Source organism: Mercurialis annua, linkage group LG6 (genome assembly GCF_937616625.2).
Source record: "Mercurialis annua linkage group LG6, ddMerAnnu1.2, whole genome shotgun sequence".
In the NCBI taxonomy this organism is placed as follows: Eukaryota; Viridiplantae; Streptophyta; class Magnoliopsida; order Malpighiales; family Euphorbiaceae; genus Mercurialis; species Mercurialis annua.
Genome location: NC_065575.1, coordinates 46,833,008 through 46,856,046, shown reverse-complemented (window position 1 = coordinate 46,856,046; position 23,039 = coordinate 46,833,008). Strand labels below are relative to the sequence as shown.

The 23,039-nt window shown below is 32.6% G+C and overlaps 1 protein-coding gene across 1 annotated transcript; it reads right to left on the bottom strand.

Moving 5' to 3' along the window:
• Positions 1–15,624: 15,624 nt before the first annotated feature.
• Positions 15,625–17,149, bottom strand: LOC126687969 (ethylene-responsive transcription factor 13-like). Its single transcript, XM_050382521.2, has one exon. The coding sequence runs from the start codon at positions 17,147–17,149 to the stop codon at positions 16,325–16,327; it is 825 nt and encodes a 274-aa protein (XP_050238478.1). The 3' UTR covers positions 15,625–16,324.
• Between the last annotated feature and the right edge of the window lie 5,890 nt (positions 17,150–23,039).

Here is a 23,039-nt window from a genome sequence, read left to right as displayed (position 1 = left end):
AGTAGTCATGTGCTATTAAACTGATAATATTACAAAGCAAAGAGTTGTTGTTGAAGGCATCCATTACAACCTTTAAAATAAAGGGAATTAGATTAGCTTCGCTTGCCATGATAATATTAACTTTAATCGCACGACTGCTACAACTAGCACCTATAACTTCATCATTAGAGCCCCTAATCACATCTTCAGTGACATATCTCTTCTCTTTAACATTAAAGACATCATCTATACTGACTATTGGAAGATATTCTCTATATCTTTTTGATTCTCATGTTTCCTATATTAGCTATTAGACCGTTGTACATGCTTAATTATAGGCTTAGTTTTCTCTGTACATGTCTTAGTCTCCAAGGCTAAACCTTTCTATTTATATTGTTGTATTCTGTAAACAATTGATATGAATAACAATTATTCCTTTTTTTCTCTCTTAAACTTTGATTTCTTCATGGTATCAAAGCAGTGATCTTACCTCTCTTTTTATTAATCATCCTTGATCATGACTGACAAAGGAAGTAATTCATCAAAACAGGTGGTTGTTGCCTCCTCTAATCCAGCTGAAAGTGACGTCAACACTTCTCAAAAACTGACTTCTATCTTGTTAAATGAATTCAACTATCTACCATGGTCAAGGGCAATCACCATTGCTCTTGGTGGGAGATCCAGATTGGGATTTATCAATGGCAAAGAGAAGACTCCGGCTTTTGAATCATCTGAATATGAGGCTTGGTTGTCAAAAGACCAGATGGTTATGTCATGGATTCTTAACTCCATGGAAAGTGGCATCGCTGAAATATTCAGCTATTCTGAGTCTACCCTTGATTTATGGGAGGCTGTTCGTGAAATGTACGGTAATCAAAATAACTCTGCTCGTATTTTTCAAATTCAACAAGAGATTGCTAATCTCCGTCAAGACGGAAAAACCTTCGTTAATTTATTAGGCAGATTAAAAGGTTTGTGGAATGAATTGGAGGTGTACCGACCTCATTCTATTGATCAAACTACCTTGCGAAAAAGAACTGAAGAAGACAGAGTTTTACAACTACTGGCCAGTCTTGGTTCTGACTTTGAAGACTTTAGGCGTAACATTCTGATGACTCCAGAATTACCAATGTTAAAGAGTATTTGTTCTTTAATTCAGCGTGAAGAAGTTTGCCGAAAGGTCATGTCTCGCGAAACAACAAACAACAACTCAGAGGTTCACGCCTATCTTGGTCATCAATCTTCAGAATCAAAAGCTTATAAAGGGAAGCGTCCAGATTTAAAGTGTGACCATTGCAATTCTCCTGGTCATACTATTGATCGATGTTGGATTCTCCATCCCGAGATGAAACCCAGGGCCTTAAAAGACAGAAAAGGAGGAAATCTGAAACAAGGCACTAATTACAAGGCTCATGTGGCGACTCATACAACTGATTCTTTTTCTTCTAATCCCACTGCCTTGTTAAATGATTTTGCTAGCTATTTACAAGAAAAACATGGTCAGGGAACATTCCATACAGGAGTTGTCAACCAAAAGAAAGATGAGTCTACTGCATCAGCTGGACTTCTTAGCAAATTTTCTGGGTTCATAACTGATGCAAATCTTGAGAATAGCCAAGGTATCATTACTGCCTTTATGACTGCATTAGAAATTAATAATTTGCATGATTTATGGGTTGTTGATTCTGGTGCCACTGATCACATGACAAACAAAGTAACTAATATTTCTAATTTTTGTCCAATGTCTTCACTTGTTTCTATAGCTAATGGTAAAGGCGTTCCTATTAAGGGTAAGGGAAAAATTAAACTTGTCTCAGATGCCATTGAAGCTGATGTTCTTTATGTCCCTTCTTTTCCGTTACAATTGCTTTCTGTTCCAAAGTTGATATCTTCCCTTAATTGTGAAGTCATTTTTACACCTAACAAGGTTATCTTTCAGGACCTCGTCAACAAGAAGAAGATTGGCGAGGGATTTTTTTTGAATGGACTCTATTTTTTTCTACCTGTTTCTAGAACTCCAAAAGGTTTTAAGGCGATTACAACTCCTGACGATGAACATCTTTTGTGGCACTGTCGTCTAGCTCATCCGTCAGAATCTATTTTCTCAAAAATAAAGTTAGGATTAGATAAAGGGACTCATGAATGTGAAATTTGTCATTTATCGAAGTCTACAAGACTTCCATTTACTTTATCAATTTCTAAATCTGTTCAAACTTTTGAATTAGTTCATTCAGATGTATGGGGACCTTTTTCTACTTCTATTGACGGTTTTAAATATTTTTTAACCTTTATTGATGATTTTTCAAAGGTTACATGGGTTTATCTCTTGAAATCAAAAAATGAAGTTTTTCATTACTTCAAGGATTTTCATATGATGGTTTCCATTCAATACTCGACTCATATTAAAATTCTTCGATCAGATAATGGTACAAAATATATATCTCATAACATGAGAAACTATTTAACTTCCAATGGCATTTTGCATCAGACTAGTTGTGTTAATACTCCTCAACAAAATGGAGTAGCTGAACGCAAAAACCGTGATTTATTAGAAAAGACCCGAGCAATAATGATTCAAATGAATGTTCCTAAGCACTTCTGGTCTTATGGAGTTCTCACTGCTACATATCTTATAAATCGCTTACCAAGCCGTGTGTTGGATTTTAAAAGTCCAGTTGAGATTTTGCAGGGAAAGAAACCAGAATTATCCCATTTGAAGATTTTTGGTTGTACTTGTTTTTTGCATATAGCAGCACATCTCCGTGATAAACTTGATCCAAGAGCGGCCAAATGTATTTTCTTGGGATACTCTCAAACCAAAAAAGGCTACAAGTGCTACGATTCTGCAAACAACAAACTCTATGTAAGTAGAGATGTTCGCTTTATTGAAAGCATGCCCTTTTTTGAAACTTCTACACAGGAGGAGATTCTAGAGGATTTATTTCCGTTACCAATTATTGAGTCTTGTCATGAAAATTCAATAAATGGTGTTGAAGACCGAGATATTTACATTCAAGATTCAGCAAATAATTCCTCATCTCCAAATGCGAGTGTAGATGATGTTGATAATAATATTGCGGCAGAATCATCAAATGCTCAAAATCTGTTTCCTCGGCGCAACCCCCCACGAGATCGCCATCCTCCCATCAAAATGAGGGACTATGTTGCTCATGCTTCCAGGTACCCTCTTGCTAAATCTTTAACTTATCAGAGACTCTCTCCCTCTTATGCAGCTTTTCTCACAGCAATTTCAAGTGTTCCTGAGCCTAAGAATTTTCAAGAAGCTCAGTCCCAAGATATTTGGAAGAAAGCTATGTTTGAAGAGTTAACAGCCCTTGAAGAAAATAACACTTGGTGTATAGTACCTCTTTCGAAAGGAAAACATGTGGTTGGTAGCAGGTGGATATTCAAAACCAAATTCAATTCAGATGGGTCAATTGAACGTCATAAAGCACGTCTAGTGGCTCAAGGTTTTACTCAAAAATTCGGTGTTGACTATAAAGAGACATTTGCTCCTGTTGCAAAAATGACCACTGTTAGAGTTCTTTTGTCCGTTGCTGTTAATAACGGTTGGTCGTTGCCTCAAATGGACGTCAAAAATGCGTTTTTACATGGGGACCTTGAAGAAGAAGTTTTTATGAAGCTTCCACCTGGGCATCCGCAGAGCTGTGATTCCAGAATGGTTTGCAAACTAAATAAATCTATTTATGGTTTAAAGCAAAGTCCTCGGGCATGGCATGCAAAGTTGAGTTCTTGTCTTGGGATGCTTGGTTTTTTAAAGAGTTCTGCTGATTCTTCTTTATATGTTCGAAGAATGAAGGGTGATATAATTGCAGTACTTATTTATGTGGATGATCTTATTATCACAGGAAATAATGTGGATTCAATTGCTCAATTAAAGAAGAGTCTCCAACTCCAATTCCCTGTGAAAGATCTTGGTCCTTTAAGATATTTCCTTGGCATTGAAATGGCAACTTCAAGCAAAGGGCTGTTCTTAAATCAAAGAAAATACATTCTTGATTTACTTGAAGATGCTAATATGGTACATGCCAAACCTGCTGCCACTCCCTTTGATAGTAAATTAAAGCTTCATTCACAAGCACCAGCTCTTGATTCACCAAGTTATTATCAGAAACTTGTTGGAAAACTGATTTACTTAACTATCACGAGACCTGACATCTCTTTTGCTGTAAGTCTTGTTAGTCAACATATGCACGCACCTACAACTTATCACTTATGTTTGGTGAAGCGTATTTTACGATACTTAAAGGGAACGATTGGTCGTGGAATTGTGATGATGAGAAACGGGCACAACAACATCATCAGATACTCAGATTCAGATTGGGCTGGTAATACACTTGATCGCCGATCAACTACTGAATATTGTATGTTTGTGGGTGGTAATCTTGTATCTTGGAAAAGTAAAAAACAACATGTTGTAGCTCGATCTAGTGCCGAAGCCGAGTACCGTGCTATGGCAGCAGCAGCGTGTGAGTTTACATGGTTGAAAAGTCTGCTGGATGATCTTCATTGTCCTTGTGTTACTCCTATGACTCTTTTTTGCGACAATCAAGCTGCTATGCATATTGCAGCAAATCCGGTATTTCATGAAAGGACTAAACATATAGAAGTTGATTGTCACTATATTCGGCAACAGGTTCAGTCGAAGCTTATCTGTCTCTCTTATGTTAACTCGAACAATCAACTTGCAGACGTGTTCACTAAAGTTACATCTTCTGCTCACTTTCATCGTCTCATGGGCAAGCTTGGATCCATCAATCCTCTGGATCCCACTTGAGGAGGAGTATTGGAAGATATTCTCTATATCTTTTTGATTCTCATTTCCTATATTAGCTATTAGACCGTTGTACATGCTTAATTATAGGCTTAGTTTTCTCTGTACATGTCTTAGTCTCCAAGGCTAAACCTTCCTATTTATATTGTTGTATTCTGTAAACAATTGATATGAATAACAATTATTCCTTTTTTTTCTCTCTTAAACTTTGATTTCTTCACTGACGCAAAATATACCGATATTTGGTGAAATCCGTCGTAAGATGGTGGCTCTAATTGTTTTAGAGTTCCAAATCGCTTGCATTGCAAAAAACAATTTCATCTCCAACGATGAAAAAAACTATTCTTAATTTCGATTAGAATAGATCTAATAAAATTAAGATACTAAGGTAGAAAATAATTTCTAGATCTAGACCAAAATTGGTCAAGAAAGAAATTTTATTCAAAATTAAAGACAAAAACTATGAAAAAAGCTAAAAAACTGAATTTGAGAGATTGGCCAAAAACCACCTCCCAAATGAATAAAAAGGTAAAACTTACTAGGATTTGAGAGGTTTCTCAAAAGAGAGAGAAGGCTAACGGTTGGTTTTTAATAATTGAAATTTTAACTTGTTTTATATATTTAATTTTCTATAATATTTTTAACTGATTTGATATTTTTTCATTCTAATTAATAGTACACATATGTCCGTATAAAGATGTATTTTTATAAATAAATAAAGATGCACGATTCATATCCATTAATATAATATTGAAGCCATATTTTGATAATATTTTTAATAATCCCATATAACAGAATAAGCAAAAAAATTATGCTAATTTTGATAAATCACGATAAAAAAATACTATAGCTCTATTCAAAATTTATAATAATGAGTAGTACCATTACAAATAGATTCCGAGAGATTAAACATATGATTGTTTGACAAAAAAATAAGTTGCTTTTAGTGTATATAAATTTTTAAGCTCCAATGTAATAAAAAAATTGAAAAAAATAGAGTAGAGATTGAAGTAATGGTTAAAGAGGATAACTATGAAATATTGAAAAATAAGAAAACAAAAAAAAGAATAATTAAGTTATTTATATTTAAAATTGAAGTGCAATAATCCAATAGTGGAGTTCAGAAATCTCCACCCTTTAAAAATAGCTGAACAAAAAAACAGAACATTTAAAGTTTGATTAAATTTAGTGATTTTTAAAGGTTTGGCTTAACTGACATAAAATGTATAATTTTGACATTTTTTTTTGTAATTAACTATTAGAATATACACAAATAAAATATTAAAAACCAATAAATTGTAGTTCAGACAGTATGAGCGATATTATGTTAAAGTCGTAGGTAAATTCTTCAACTGTATCTTTGATTATTAAAAAGAAAAAACAATCATATTATATAAATTAGTTAAATAATTGTACTAACATGTTTCATCTGAATATGGAAATTAGCTTTTTGTTGCTAGTAATTATGACAATGGCCCTCCAACTTCTCTTCGACTTGTGGTATTATTATCAGCTCAAATAATGACACTGAATATTAGTTGATAGAAATTAATTGTATTAAATGTTGCTCCAACTAAAATAGACAGAAGCTTTGAAGGCTTATTAACATCTACGATCCTACCAACGAGTTATAACTTATAACTCAAATAGTATAAATGTTAGATAGTGAATTTTTAGATCATACGTTTAATTATTTCCACAAACGTTATCCCTCCCCAATTATAACAAAAAAAACATATATGGTCCTGATTTGTCAGTGTTTTATTATTGCCCCCTCTAAATTTTAATTTTGATCCATAAATACCTTAATTTTGGTTTGAAAACTAGTAAATTCGTTATTGTCCAATTTTTATCCAAAACTCCGCTAGAAGTCGATAATGTAAGTATTAAAAAAAATACATGTAGAGTTTTTGCCACGTCGTTGCCACATGGATGATAAAAAAAATACATTTAAATTTAAAAATCTATAATCAATATTGTAAACCTAAAAACATACTAAAACCACAAATTTCAAACTCCACCGCCTCCTCCTAATCTCCAACCATCACCATCCTCATTTGTTATCGGAGAAGGTGGAGCAGCTTCCAAACCCAGCCGCACGAACAAGCCTACAAACATACCGATGAATAGAAGACGAAGACCCTATTGTTGTTGTTGTTGCAGGAGAAGCTGGAGTCGTCGACGGAGAAGAGGAAGATCGGTCTACAGATGAGTTTGACGAAAAGATCGAGACTGTTCTGCAACTAGGTTTTTTGAACTGAGGGAGTCTGTCTTCTCGACGGGTCAACCTGTAAAATAGAAGATTAAAATTTTACAAAGTAATTGCAACGCAATTTGGATTAGGCATACCTCAAACTCCTTATATAATGGTGGTGAGTATACTTAGTATAGAGTTTAAATAATAAAAAGATTCCTATTAGGGATATGAGTCTGAATAGGAATAAGATTCCTGATAGGAATATGGTTCCTAAATAGGAACGTTATCCTAAATAGGAACGTTATCCTAAATAGGAATATGATTCTGAATAGGAATATATTCTCAATCCTCTAGAATGTCTAAGTCTTCTAAATGAATCTACAACCTGCCATATTGTCGCCGTTATATTAGGATTCCAAATCTTTGGATAAGATCCATATTTGGAATTAGATCTTTGAATTGATATTTCAGAATATATATGTTTACCGAGCCCCGTGGGACTCGATTATCTTTTCTGGGCAATAGGCACTCGATTCTAGATGGAAGAGTCCTATGGGACTCAGTTCCTCTAGTACGAGCTTTTAGAGTCCATATGTGAGTGGACCCTTTGTCTTTGACTTATTAACGTTTAGCGAGTTCTAGAAGTCCACTTCAGTTGGCGGATCCAATTGGTCATTATACGGTATCGCAACTCGTAATAGAGTGGACTATAAATCCGAGTTGTCAAACCCACGAGGACAATGAATTTTCTTAACAAGTCTAAATTCGGATAGCGAAACGAGGTTTGAAATTGATTTAAGAATCAAAACAAAACAAACACTTAACGAACCCAACAATTAAACGAACTAAACATTTAAACTAGAATAAAGCAATTAGCAATCTAAAAAGCAATTAACAAATAATACTATTTAAAATAGGTAAAAGGCGTTTAAAAGTTGATACTAGGAAATAATCATAAAAATCATGGATAATGAATATTATAGCATACAACAAGGACCGAGTTGTTTTTAAAGCGTCGTTCCCGCTCTATCGAGCCTCAAAGAACTACAAAACCACTTATCGAGCAACCAACTAATGTCTAACTCACTCTCGTGACACTAAATATAATCAATCAATGAACAAACAATTAATAATCCAACTCAAAGGTTACCTAACTCCTACCCGCTTTCGCGGTGCTATGACTTAGATTTCTAATCATTTGGTCTATCTAATTAACCATCTCTCAATGAATTAACCACACACAAATCATGCTTTAGGAGATCAATATAAAACAAGCATTAGATTCAATGATTAAAACATGTAAACAAGCCATTCCATTCATTCTCAATCAACCAACTATCATAAGTTCATATCAACCCACAAATTAGGGGATTATTGTAAAAAGAAGAAAGAATAAGGCTGAATTGATGATTTTATTAATACAAGAATGCCTCCTATATATACAGGAGTGATTACAAAAGAATATCAAGATTTGCTACAAATTAGGAACTAATTACTCGCTAAATAAAGTTACAGCCAATTTACATATCAATCAACATTAATGATTGATTTATTTCCTAACACTCCCCCTCAAGTTGGAGAGTGGATGTCTTGCACTCCTAACTTGCAAATAATTGGAACAAAAATGTCTTTCCCCAATGGCTTAGTAAACACATCAGCTAGTTGACGAGCTGAGTTAACATGTCTTGTAACGACAGACCCATTTAGAATTTTGTCTCTAATATAGTGGTAATCCATTTCGATGTGTCTAGTTCTCTCATGAAACACGGGATTGGCCGCAATGTGTATAGCTTCCTTATTATCACAAAACAGTAAGGCAGGCTCATGAAAGAACAAATTCAGATCTTTAAACAAATAGCATAACCATGTCAATTCGCAACATGTCCCTGTCATAGCACGATACTCCGCTTCTGCTGAAGACAAAGAAACTGTTTTCTGACGCTTCGACTTCCAGGAAATCAATGAGGGTCCAAGAAAAATACAATAACCAGTGGTGGATCTTCTAGTTATTGGACACCCCGCCCAATCAGAATCACAATACGCTCTTAATTTCAAATCATTATCTGAGGAGAAGAATAAACCTTTTCCGGGAGCACCCTTGAGGTAACGTACAATTCTCAGTGCTGCATCCCAATGAAGCTTCCTTGGTTGATTCATAAATCTGCTCAAAACATGCACTGCATAGGTAATGTCAGGGCGAGAAACGGTTAAATAAATGAGCCTACCAATCAATCTTCTATACTTTCCTGGATCTTTGAGTAAATCACTCTCGTCAGATAGCTTTAAACCTTTTTCCATAGGAGTATCAACGGGGGCAACTCCTAATAAACCTGTATCTTCAATAATTTCTAGAGCATACTTACGTTGACAAACATATATCCCATGTTTAGAAGAAGATACCTCAATGCCAAGAAAGTATTTCAGATTTCCAAGATCCTTAAGACGAAATTGACTATGTAAGAACTGTTTAATAGAGTCAATAGCCTTAAGATCATTCCCGGTAATCAAAATATCATCAACATAGATTAAAAGTGCAGTAAATGAATTCCCATGCTTTCTAGTGAACAATGAATAATCAGCTTTAGATTGTACATACCCGGCTGATTAAATAGCATCAAAAAATTTCTCAAACCACTGCCTTGAGGCTTGCTTCAAACCGTATAAAGACTTATGTAGTCGACAAAATAGATGCTCCTCCCCCTGTCGCCGAAGACCCGGTGGAGGGGACATATAAATTTCCTCTGATAAATTCCCATGAAGAAAGGCATTGTTCACATCCAATTGGTGCAATACCCATCGTCGAGCTGCTGCCAAAGCTAATAAACACCGTACAGTAGTGATTTTTGCAGTGGGAGAAAATGTCTCTTGATAATCTACCCCTTCCAATTGAGTGAAGCCCTTTGCAACTAACCGTGCTTTATATCTCTCGACAGAACCATCGGCTTTATGTTTCACCTTATAGACCCAACGACAACCAATCGGAATTTTGCCAGCCGGAAGAGATTGTAATGTCCAAGTGCCATTTTCTTGAAGTGCTTGTAATTCAGAATCCATTGCCGCTTTCCATTCAGGATGCGCTGCGGCTTCAGAGTACGAGCTAGGTTCTGAAACTTGTTGAAGCTGAGTCAAAAAGGCTTGATGACGTGGTGTGTACCGATTGTAGGAGAGATAATGAGCCAGAGGATACCGGGTGCCCTTAACTGGACCAGGCAACAAAGAAGACGACCAATTAGAGTTAACATGATTACATTTATAGTCGTTATAACGGATGGGAGGAACGGACTGACGACTGGAGCGACGAATAGGAGGAATTGCGGGGTCTGCGCGTTCAGGTGCGGAATCAGGTATGGTTATAACGGCACGATTAAGTTCAGGTTGGGTATCATGTTGTAGGTTGGGCTGTGATGAAGGTAGTGGATTGGGTCGAGAAGAGGTAAATGAGGGACGGCGAGAGTATGTACGGAAGGAAGGCGGTGGAGGTCTTGATGGTAAGGGAAGTAGAGATGACGTATTTGTATCTGGATGTGAAGAGGAAGTAGAAGGTGTGCTGGAAGTGGGAAACTCTAAAGATAAGTCATTAGGAGTTAGGTACGGAATTGGGCCTGATTGTTGGTCCAATACTTGGCTGGGCTGTTTCGAAGCATAAGGAAAAATATTTTCATGAAATTTGACATCTCGACTAGTAAAAATTTTCCGTGTTGATAAATTGTATAATTTGTAAGCTTTTTGTCCGGTTGGATAACCAATGAAAATGGACTGAATTGCTCGAGTATCAAATTTATGAGTAGGATTTATGTTGGTGGCATAAGCAAGGCACCCAAACACGCGAAGATGAGAAAAAGAAGGTATTTTTAAATGGAGAAGTTCAAATGGCGATTTATAGGAAAGAATTGGGGTAGGTAGGCGATTAATTAGATGAACAGCGGTAAGAACACATTCTCCCCAAAATTGAGTAGGGAGGTGGGCTTGGAATTTTAGAGCACGAGCAACTTGAAGAATATGGCGATGTTTGCGTTCCACAACCCCATTTTGTTGGGGCGTGTAAACACAAGAATGCTGAAAAATAACACCATTGTCGGAAAAAAAAGAGCGGAGTGATATGAATTCGCTTCCATTATCGCTACGAAATATTTTAATCCGAGATTCAAATTGGGTGAGAGCATAACTAAAAAAATGTTTTAAAATTGGTTGTGCTTCATTTTTGTGCCGCATTAAAAAAATCCATGTAAAACGGGTATAATCATCGACAATAGTAAGGAAATAGTGTGCTCCCGAAAGGGATGAGTAACGATATCGACCCCATATGTCACAATGAATAAGTTCAAAAGCTCGAGTAGAAGAAATTTTACTAGTATTGAAAGGTAATCTACTCTGTTTTGCCAAAGGACATATATGACAAGCATTATTAGGCTGAATGGAAAAGTTTAAGAAATGTTTTGCTATGAAATGTAAACAAGAAGATGATACATGACCAAGACGATTGTGCCAGAGGTCAGTGGAGCAGCTAATGGTGTGATTGCAAGCAGGTTGTGTGGTGGGTGTAGAAGAGTTGGTGACAGGTCTTTTTGTTGCTAATGCCGTCAAGTAGTACAGTCCGTTCCGTTGTTTACCCAAACCAATCGTCTTCCTCGTTGCAAGATCCTGCAAGATACACCAATAAGGGAAAAAAGTCATTGAACAATTCAAACTTTTTGTCAAACGGCTCACTGATATAAGATCTACTTTAAATTTTGGTACAGACAACACATCATGTAAATAAAAATTGGAATTCAAAGGAAAAGATCCTTTAGCAACAATATCCACTTTATCTCCACTGGGCAATAATACTGGTGACAATGAATAATTTTTAGTGGAATCTAATAAAGATGATGATGATATAATATGATCTGTTGCCCCGCTATCAATGATCCAATTGCGGGAAACAATCTCGGCCAAACCTGGTTTTGTTACTGCATTTGCACTTGGACCTGCATTTTGCCCAGAGTTCTGAATTTTATCACTAAAAAGAGCCATGAACTGGTTAAACTGAGCATCAGAGAGAATGACATTAGACCCACAAGCTTCTTTCAACATCTCAGAGACTTGATTGGCAGAATGAAGATTCGCTTTGTTATGTTGGCTGCCAAAATTCATACCAGAACTTTGTTTTGCTTTGGGATGACCAGATGGGTAACCAACAATTTCATAGCAAGACTGAACCCAGTGTCCTGGTTGTCCACAGTGTGTGCACTCTAGTCTTCCCCGACCTGTACCATTACGACGTTCACCATGACGACGTTCCGGCTCAAAACGTCGAATTTCTTGTGAGCGAAAGTTACGATCAGATCTTGCGGTTCTTTCTCCTCTTCCTGCGTTTGAATTAGACCTGGTGTTATGGCGCACGGCCATGGCTGCACTTGAACTTGATTCAATTGGAGAATGAGAAACACTGAGAAGCCGTTGTTTTTCTTCTTGAGAGACTGCAGAATAGGCTTGACGAATCGTTGGCAAAGGATTCATAAGAAGTATTTGCCCACGAACAGCACTGTAGGTCTCATTCAATCCCATCAAGAATTGCATGAGCTTTTGCTGTTCTAATTGTGGAGTTTCTGAATATGAAGCCAACTCGTCCCAGAAACTCTTCAGTTTGGTATAGTAGGCTGAGATTGATAGCTGCTCCTGTCGAAGACAAGCGATTTCTCGTTGGATCTCAAAAATACGTTGGGCATTGCCTTGAGAGAAACGTTCATGAAGATCTTCCCATACCTCGTGAGCCGTAGAATAATAGATAATGCTATCTGCAATTTCTGGACTAACAGTGTTGACAATCCAAGAGTGCGCCATATCATTACACCGCGACCAAGTCGCATAGCCTTCTGGATCTGTTTCCACCGATGGAGATTTAACTGAACCGTTAACAAAGCATAGCTTATTTTTGGAGTTTAGGGCCAAAGTCATTGCCCTCTTCCAACCAGAATAATTGTCTCCATTCAAAGGTTTGGAAACAAGAACTAGACCTGGGTGGTCTGAGTGATGAACAAAATATGGATTTGAAGAATCGGCATCTGATTTGCCGGATGATTTTTGAAATGAAGAAACACCATCTCCATCCATGGTGATGACTAAAAAGAAGTGCCAAAGAATTCAGCTCAAAGAGTCAGATATAAAACCTGCTCCGATACCATGTAAAAAGAAGAAAGAATAAGGCTGAATTGATGATTTTATTAATACAAGAATGCCTCCTATATATACAGGAGTGATTACAAAAGAATATCAAGATTTGCTACAAATTAGGAACTAATTACTCGCTAAATAAAGTTACAGCCAATTTACATATCAATCAACATTAATGATTGATTTATTTCCTAACAATTATTTACTCATGGCAAAGTTAAAATCAACAAATAACCAAAAACAATTAATAAACATGGAGAAAGAATTAAGTACCTCTTAATCAATATATGAGAAGAGAAATTGATTATAAAAGAGAAAACTTCATAAAATAGCAAGATCCATACATTAAAATTGAAATGTTCAACAATGGGAGATACGAAAAATGCTGGAAATTGAAGAGCAATGTCGCTCTAATCCCTGAGAAAATCCTCTAACTAAAAGTGTTGTTACAAAAATAAGTGATGCCCTAAAGTTGAGAGATAAGGTGCCTTATATAGGCAAAAATGAAAGAGGAAATATAAAACGTTCTAATACAAGTTTTGTTGGGCTAAATAAGGAAATGTTCCAAGCAATGCTTTTAAACTCAAAATTTGATCTTTTTCTGAATTTTCTTCATGTCTTGATTGAGAAGTTCATCAAACATGAGCTTCTCGATCGAGAAGCTTGTTTTTCCAATTCCTTGCTTGTTTTTCTCTTCATGTCTCGATCGAGACATGCACAAAAGATTGTCTCGAAAGGGACATTATTTCTGCTGCATAACCACTGACTTCAAAACTTCATAACTCGATGTAGAACCTCCAATTGAGTTGGTTCTTGAACCCCTGAAACGTTTAAGAAGTCTAATTCATTTATTATGAAGAACATAAACTCGTTAGAAGTCTCTAACGATTTCAAAATTGTCAAATAGTGAAGCAGGGTCAAATTTTCATGTATGCAAATGTGCTTTCGGCGTCTCTTTACTTCGGAAACCTTCAGAATGCTCACATTAAACCCAAAACTCATCGATTTCCATGCTTTTATCCTGAAACTCCCAAACGCAACAATAACCTAAAATAGTTCAATTATAACAATAAAAGCATATTAGAAAGACCAAAACCGACATAGAAAAGAGGAATATTTCTACTTCTATCAGATCCTATAGGACTCAACATTCTATATTTATTATGTGGAATCGGGTTACATCACGGAAAAAGAAAAAAATATCTAGCTAGATTCTACAATATAAGTAAGTAATTTATTATAGGTACTTAGCATAAGTTTTTGTTTAATTACACTAAGTATAAAATTTATTATAATTACTTAATATGACTTATTATTAAATTACAATATGTTAAAAATTTATTGTTATATTTTAATATAATTTAATTTAATTACACTAAGATATTATAATAAATTTTATACGTAGTGTAATTAAATAAAAAAACATACTGAATAATTACAATAAATTTTATACTTAGTATAATTAAATAAAATTAAAAGATTTAAAATTATTATTATACTAAGTATAATTGTTATTCAATTACACTAATAATGTTTTTACATGTAATGGAATAATAATTTCTTGTTAAGTTAGTAGAATTACATTTTTTATTTAGTATAATTAAATAATAAATTTTATTAAGTAATTACAATTAATTTTTTATTTAGTGTACGTAATTAAATAAAAGAAGCTAAGTAATTATTATATAAATTTTCTTTGTAAAATAAACATTATACTGATTTAATCTTTTATGAATAAAATAAATTAAATCGGATTCAAAAAAATAAAATTATAAAATTAGCATAAAAATTAATGAAAATAATCAATTTTTTTTAAATAAGACATAAAAAAATTAAAAATCTCTAAAAGTCGGCTATTAATTTATTAAGTTGAAAAAAATCATTAAATTAAAATAATTTTATAATAGTCATACTCAATTATAATAATTATCTTATTTTTTTAAGGGGTTGATGTTATGATTTTAGACTATAAAACCTTATCTGTACTTTTTATTTTAAAGAAATATTATCTTTAATCGAGTTAATGGTGAAGTTCTTTTTATTTTTTATGACTATCTTAGTTTAAGTGAAACGCAATCCAGAACATGGAGTGATTTCTAGAAATCGAAAATAATTTTTTTAAAATTCAAAAGTCAAAATAAAGGCCTAAATATTCTTGCACATGGACCAATCTGTATTTTTTGCCTTCATTTAATTTCTCCTTCTTTAATGATAATTCCCATTCTAATGTCTTTGATTTCGACTCCGTTGTGCACTCGTTGGCACCGCCAAGATTGCAGCTATCACCATGGCTAAGCTCTTAGCCTTAACAATTTGCAGAGGAGGAGATTATTTTTATTGCCAGCAATTTGGCAACTTTTGAAAGCACAAAAGCAGTGTCAAGAGCGCCACTACAAAACATTTTCACATTTTGCTCACTCAATCCACATAATTCCATTATTATCTTAAAACAAAACAATAAACACCTTGTAAACATTATATAAAAGTAAAACACATGACAAAATATATTTTTTTCTTTTACTTTTAATCCAAGGAGAAAGAGAATTATAAAAAGAGAACTTATACCAAATTACAGTTTTTTTAAGATTCAAGTCGTCTCTCTAAAATCTTTGAGAAAAAGAAAGATAATAAAAGAAGCTTCATCAAAGAATCACCACCGCCAATCTCTTCTGTTACAAAGTCTATATATTGTAACGATTTTAATAGTCGTTGTAATAAACTGCTATGACGAATGATGAAAAAAATAATAGAGAAATTTGTTTAATTTTTCAGAAATAGTGATTTGATTTTAATAGGTAGAAGAAAAATAAGTGAAAAGTATTAATTTTTGATATGTTTGGAGAAAAATGGGAGAAGAATATATAGTACAATGGTCCTTTTTATTAATGTAGTGCAACTTGATAGTCAAGTGGAAATTCTTTCTTCAGTTGTAAAAAATAGGCACAACTTAAAATATTGAAATTTAGGCAAAATTTAAAATATAAATAAAAGAAGGTACATAATGTGGGATATTTTTAAGTGATTACGTCCAGATGATTTGGAAACCATGTGGACAATGATCACGTGCATTTTTTTAAATTTTCAAAATCGGCATTATTGAAATAGAAAACTGAAAAATGGGCTGAAATTGATGTTTTTAGAAGTTTGAGATATCAAGAAAAGGAGTAGAAAAAATAAAGTAGTTTTGGATGATTTTACCTTTATTTTAATAAAGAACTTCCATAGACACTTTGGTTTGAGTCGACTTGGCTAAATTGGCAATTGATGACTTGGCTAAACTGGTAAACATTTTGTGCTACCGCATTAGCTATTAAATTAATTGATTTTATTTTCTTGGTGGACTTTGGAGAATCATCATCCTGCTGCAGCTGATCCGACGTCGAAGACGAGGAACTTGACGATAAAGAGGACTGTTCCGGCAAGCTACGCTTGTTAGTCACTCTAATCGGCTCATACTCAGTTGAGCCAATTAAATGAGGAAAGTTGAGCCTGGCTTTGGCACCTCGCATTTCATAAGCGGCTCTATCATAAGCAAATGCTGCATCTTCTGGTTTCTCGTAAGTACCAAGCCAAATTCGAGCTCCATGTCTCTTCGGATCTCTAATCTCCGCCGCATATGTGCCCCACGGCCTCCTCCTTACACCTTTAAATTTCTTCCTGGTGGTGACTGCTTCTCGAACACGACGATCAGTAGGTGGCGATAAAGTAGTTTCCTGCAAATCATCAGGTTTAAAAGAAGTTGAATCAAGTAAAGTTTCCAGTGAAGTGTTGTTTAGGGTTTCAAAATCATCTTCAAGTATCATAGGCAATGAGGTACTATTTATTACGGCTTCAAAATCATTTTCAAGTAAACTTAGTGGTGAGGTATTTGCTAGGGTCTCAAAATCATTTTCAAGTAAACTATGTGGTGAGGTATTTGTTAGGATTTCAAAATCATCTTCAAGAAAGCTATGTGGTGGGGTATTTGCTAGGGTTTCAAAATCATCTTCAAGAAGCACTACAAGAAACTTGATTTTTGGAAACATGAGTTGTCGTTGTGAAAACCTAAAATATGGTTGTTAAAAGTTTTTAACAACGACAAATGTGGTTGTGCGTGTTGGCGTAATGTAATGTTTTTTATAACGATTTTTTTAAATAATGGTCGTTGCTATAGGTTTTACAAAATCTATAAAATTGGTTGTTAAAAGTTATTAGTAACTATAAAAAGTCGTTGTCAAAACATTATAATATTAATTATTATTTAAATATGTTATATAATTTTAGATTTTTTTTTATTTTTATAATTTAAAATACAATTATTATTAAAATTTAATATTTTTTACTTTTTGATTGATATATTACAACAAAAATATAAAATTATTTTTTAAGTGAAGGGTGGATTTGTTTTATAGTGAGAATGCATCATTCTCATTTCACTTATTTTCAATGTGGGATTTTCACTATTCCTTCTTTATTTTAGCAACGAAATTATTTGTCGTTGTGAAATGATAATATTTAAAAACGACAAATATTAAATCGTTGGTAAGCAAATAATTTACAATGACATGATTAGTCGTTGTAAAAAATTTATCTTTAAAAACGATATAAATTAAGTCGTTGCTAAAAGTATAACTTTTAATAACGATTTTATTAGGCGTTGTAAAATAATTATATTTAGAAACGACATTAAAATAATCGTTATAAAAGGTATATGTATTGTAACGATTTTAATGGTCGTTGTAATAGACCGTTGCTAAAACTCACTTTTCTTGTAGTGAAGATAATCTTGGATTAAATCTAAAAGAGTAGAAGAATCATCATTGGAAAAAGAAGTACTAATTTGTCCCACCATATCCATGATGGGAAGAAGAAAAAAGAAGAAATTGGTAGTGGTGAATGTCATTAAACTGAGTTTTGAGTATATATAGTGAGTTCTCTCCACTACAAGAAAAGTGAGTTTTAGCAACGGTATATTACAACGATCATTAAAATCGTTACAATACATATACCTTTTATAACGATTATTTTAACGTCGTTTTTAAATATAAGTATTTTACAACGCCTAATAAAATCGTTATTAAAAGTTATACTTTTAGCAACGACTTAATTTATATCGTTTTTAAAGATAATTATTTTACAACGACTAATCATGTCATTGTAAATTATTAGTTTTACCAACGATTAAATATGTGTCGTTTTTAAATATTATCATTTCACAACGACAAATAATTTTGTTGCTAAAAAAAAGAAGGAATAGTTAAAATCCCACATTGAAAATAAGTGAAATGAGAATGATGCATTCTCACTATAAAACAAACCCACCCTTCACTATAAAAATAATTTTTACTTTTGTTGTAATATATCAATCAAAAAATAAAAAAATATTAAATTTTAATAATAATTGTATTTTAAATTATAAAAATTATAAAATTATATAACATATTAAAATAATAATTAATATTATAATGTTTTGACAACGACTTTTTATGGTTACTAAAAACTTTTAACAACCAATCTTATAGATTTTGTAAAACCTATAGCAACGACCATTATTTAAAAAAGTCGTTATAAAATACATTACATTACGCCAACACGCACAACCACATTTGTCGTTGTTAAAAACTTTTAACAACCATATTTTAGTTTTTCACAACGACAACTTACGTTTCTAAAAATCAAATTTCTTGTAGTGCTCACTACAAGAAAAGTGAGTTTTAGCAACGGTCTATTACAACGATCATTAAAATCGTTACAATACATATACCTTTTATAACGATTATTTTAATGTCGTTTCTAAATATAAATATTTTACAACGCCTAATAAAATTGTTATTAAAAGTTATACTTTTAGCAACGACTTAATTTATATCGTTTTTAAAGATAATTTTTTTACAACGACTAATCATGTCATTGTAAATTATTAGTTTTACCAACGATTAAATATGTGTCGTTTTTAAATATTATCATTTCACAACGACAAATAATTTCGTTGCTAAAAGAAAGAAGGAATAGTTAAAATCCCACATTGAAAATAAGTGAAATGAGAATGATGCATTCTCACTATAAAAGAAACTCACCCTTCACTATAAAAATAATTTTTACTTTTGTTGTAATATATCAATCAAAAAATAAAAATATTAAATTTTAATAATAATTGTATTTTAAATTATAAAAATTATAAAATTATAAAATTATATAACATATTAAAATAATAATTAATATTAAAATATTTTGACAACGACTTTTTATGGTTACTAATAACTTTTAACAACCAATCTTATAGATTTTGTAAAACCTATAGCAATGACCATTATTTAAAAAAGTCGTTATAAAAAACATTACATTACGCCAACACGCACAACCACATTTGTCATTGTTAAAAACTTTTAACAACCATATTTTAGGTTTTCACAACGACAACTCACGTTTCCAAAAATCAAATATCTTGTAGTGTCTGTTTCCTGACAAATGAAGTTGTGGTTCTTTCCATGAATATTGATCTCAGATTTTCTAATTGAATTATTTTTGGGTTCAACCAATAAATAATTATTAAATTATAATAAATTTACTAATAAGTTATAATTATAATAAATTTATTTTTATTTTTCTTATTAGATATTATGATAAATTCACTTCCTTCAATAATGATAAGAAATAGTGTATTTTAAATAAAAATAATATAAAAATTAATTTTAAAAATTACAATTTACTGAAAAAGGATTTTTTTTAAATGAGAATTATTTCCTTTTATTAGGTTGATATTTAACCGTAATGTAGCTCTCCCATTGATGATTTGCCCATGTGATTGCTGGATAAACAAAAGGCTTCATACCACTTGTTCATAAAAAAAATTGTTCATTTTAAACGCTTCATTCTTGCATCTCCCAAATCATATAATTGAATGGTTTGTATGGGAAGATGACTTATCTGCTATTCCATGACAGGACAGGAAATCTCCAGAAGAAATTTATCATAATTATTTATTGAGGTGGGGGCACTACAAGAAACTTGATTTTTGGAAACGTGAGTTGTCGTTGTGAAAACCTAAAATATGGTTGTTAAAAGTTTTTAACAACGACAAATGTGGTTGTGCGTGTTTGCGTAATGTAATGTTTTTTATAACGACTTTTTTAAATAATGGTCGTTGCTATAGGTTTTACAAAATTTATAAAATTGGTTGTTAAAAGTTATTAGTAACTATAAAAAGTCGTTGTCAAAACATTATAATATTAATTATTATTTAAATATGTTATATAATTTTAGAATTTTTTTTATTTTTATAATTTAAAATACAATTATTATTAAAATTTAATATTTTTTACTTTTTGATTGATATATTACAACAAAAATAAAAATTATTTTTTAAGTGAAGGGTGGGTTTGTTTTATAGTGAGAATGCATCATTCTCATTTCACTTATTTTCAATGTGGGATTTTCACTATTCCTTCTTTCTTTTAGCAACGAAATTATTTGTCGTTGTGAAATGATAATATTTAAAAACGACAAATATTAAATCGTTGGTAAAGCAAATAATTTACAATGACATGATTAGTCGTTGTAAAAAGATTATCTTTAAAAACGATATAAATTAAGTTGTTGCTAAAAGTATAACTTTTAATAACGATTTTATTAGGCGTTGTAAAATAATTATATTTAGAAACGACATTAAAATAATCGTTATAAAAGGTATGTGTATTGTAACGATTTTAATGGTCGTTGTAATAGACCGTTGCTAAAACTCAATTTTCTTGTAGTGGGGGAGGTGAATTCTCAAATCATGATGATAGCAATTATAAGTTGGTAAGAATTAACTGCATTGTTTTGTTAGTCATCAAAAAGAAAAAGATATTGTTTTATTTTTAGCTATGTCTATTTTTTTAAGGAAATTCTTATCTAGACCTGATCCATGAATTTTTTTCATGCACCTATCCAATAAGTTGTTAGAAAATCAAACACGATTTTCTCTCTCTTCTTATTATTTTCTCTTTCTTCTCATTTCTCTAACAACTTATTGGATGGGTCTATGAATTTTTTATAGACCGGGTCTAGGTAAAAACTTTCCATTTTTTATAGACCGGGTCTAGGTAACAACTTATTGGATGGGTCCATGAGATGTCACTACAAGAAAAGTAATCTTTAGCGACCAGTCTATTGGAAAGGGCGTCTAAAGCCGTCGCAGTAAGCATAACAAAAGTGACCGTCATTTTATCCGGTCCTTAAAGTGGAATCAGTGTGACATTTTTAAGACCGTTTATTCTTCCCTTCCCAAAATAAGATAATTTTCCTTCGTAATTTTTATGTAAAACTAGCAGTCCGTTATTTTCTCTCATTTCGTTCGATCAGCTCTCTTCCAATATTGTTAAAGTTAGGGTTTTATCATTTTCTAGGAATCTCTGTTTCTTTACAAGCTGTACAATTCAGTTTAGCTCACATAAAATCTCACACTACTTTCCTGCTTTCCACCGCCGCCGCCACTACTTCCGCCGCCATTCGCCTCCGCCTCCGCCACCACAAGCTCTCCTCGTCAACTCTCTAGCTTCAGCAGCTCTCCCGTGTCAGTTTCGTCACTGTTCCGTCGCATTCCCTCGTGTTCACGACGATTCTCATCTCATTAACCGAATATCTGCTATGATCGATCGCTTGGGAGAATTTTCAGGTACCGTATTTTTCCCTTCTGTCTATACGTTTTTGCGATTTTTGATTCTATGTAAATTTCTATTTACACTAAATATTTTTTGTTTTAATCAAAATAATTAGGAATTTTGATTTCTTCTCCACTTAAGATTTTGATTTTTGATTTCTTCTCAACTTAGGATTTTTTATGCATCGAAACGTCATCTCATTATGATTTCTGTTTGTGGAGTTGAAGTTAGTCAAGATGATAAATTGAATTTCTCGAAACGTCATCACATTGGCAACTGAGTACATATTTTTGTTTTAATTCATCGATGCACGAACATGTTTTTGTTGTTATTTAGTCTTAGTTTTGATATTTTTACTGGTGATATGAAAAAGGAGATGAAGCATTAAGAACAGACATTCAGTTTTACTGATGTTATGCTGCCTATGTTTTACCACCGGAAAGCTCGCTATGTATGTTGCTGTTGCTAGTATCAATCCGCAGAGAGTAAGCCTTTCTCTTTGTGTATCTATGATTTCGGTCTCAATTTCAATTTCTTTTCCATGTGTATGGATAAGTAGACATAAATATCATTTGTTTTTCATATGCATCCACGGATGATGCACATAATTTGCTTGGCTTTATTGAATACTAGTACGAATCCCTCGCGTTGCTTCGGTTTTTTTATTTAAATTAAAGTATAACTATTAAATAGACTAATGCATAATTAATAAATAAATTATAATAATTTTATAATAAGTACTAAATAAATGTTTATTTTAAATATTTTATTTTTGCATTTTAGTATTTTCTTGATCTTTAAAACAAATTGGGGAGGAATATCAAACATCTAAAAGAATTGGATTTTTTAAATTAAATTGTTTACGTTAACTTGTAAATGCAAGTAGAAAAATTCATTAATCTAAAAATATATGATATAATTTTTTTTATGTATTATATAAATAGGAGTATTACAAAAGAAATAAATCTATCTATATGCAACATCTCCATTTTATGCGGTTTGAATAAACAAAAAACAATCTCAGTCGTTACTCCAAAAGAACACATATCTAGTCGCTAGTTGCATTACTTAAACACAACCATCTAATTTATTGTGTGTATCTTAAACACCGTTTGATCACATATTATAAGTCATTAACTCTAATCAACCCCTTCGCTTACCAAACTAAACCATTTTTTTTTTTGCCAATTTGAGTACATATTATTTGTAAAGTCATATTAGTTGATTTTTTTTTTTATTTTTCATCATCGGTAGTTTGAGATAGTGAAGTTAACTGACTTTAACTTTGTTTATA

What these genes read in the sequence shown, in the direction of transcription:
- LOC126687969 (XM_050382521.2), bottom strand. Translation starts at nt 17,149, where the DNA reads ATGTTTCCAAAAATCAAGTTTCTTGTAGTGCTTCTTGAAGATGATTTT.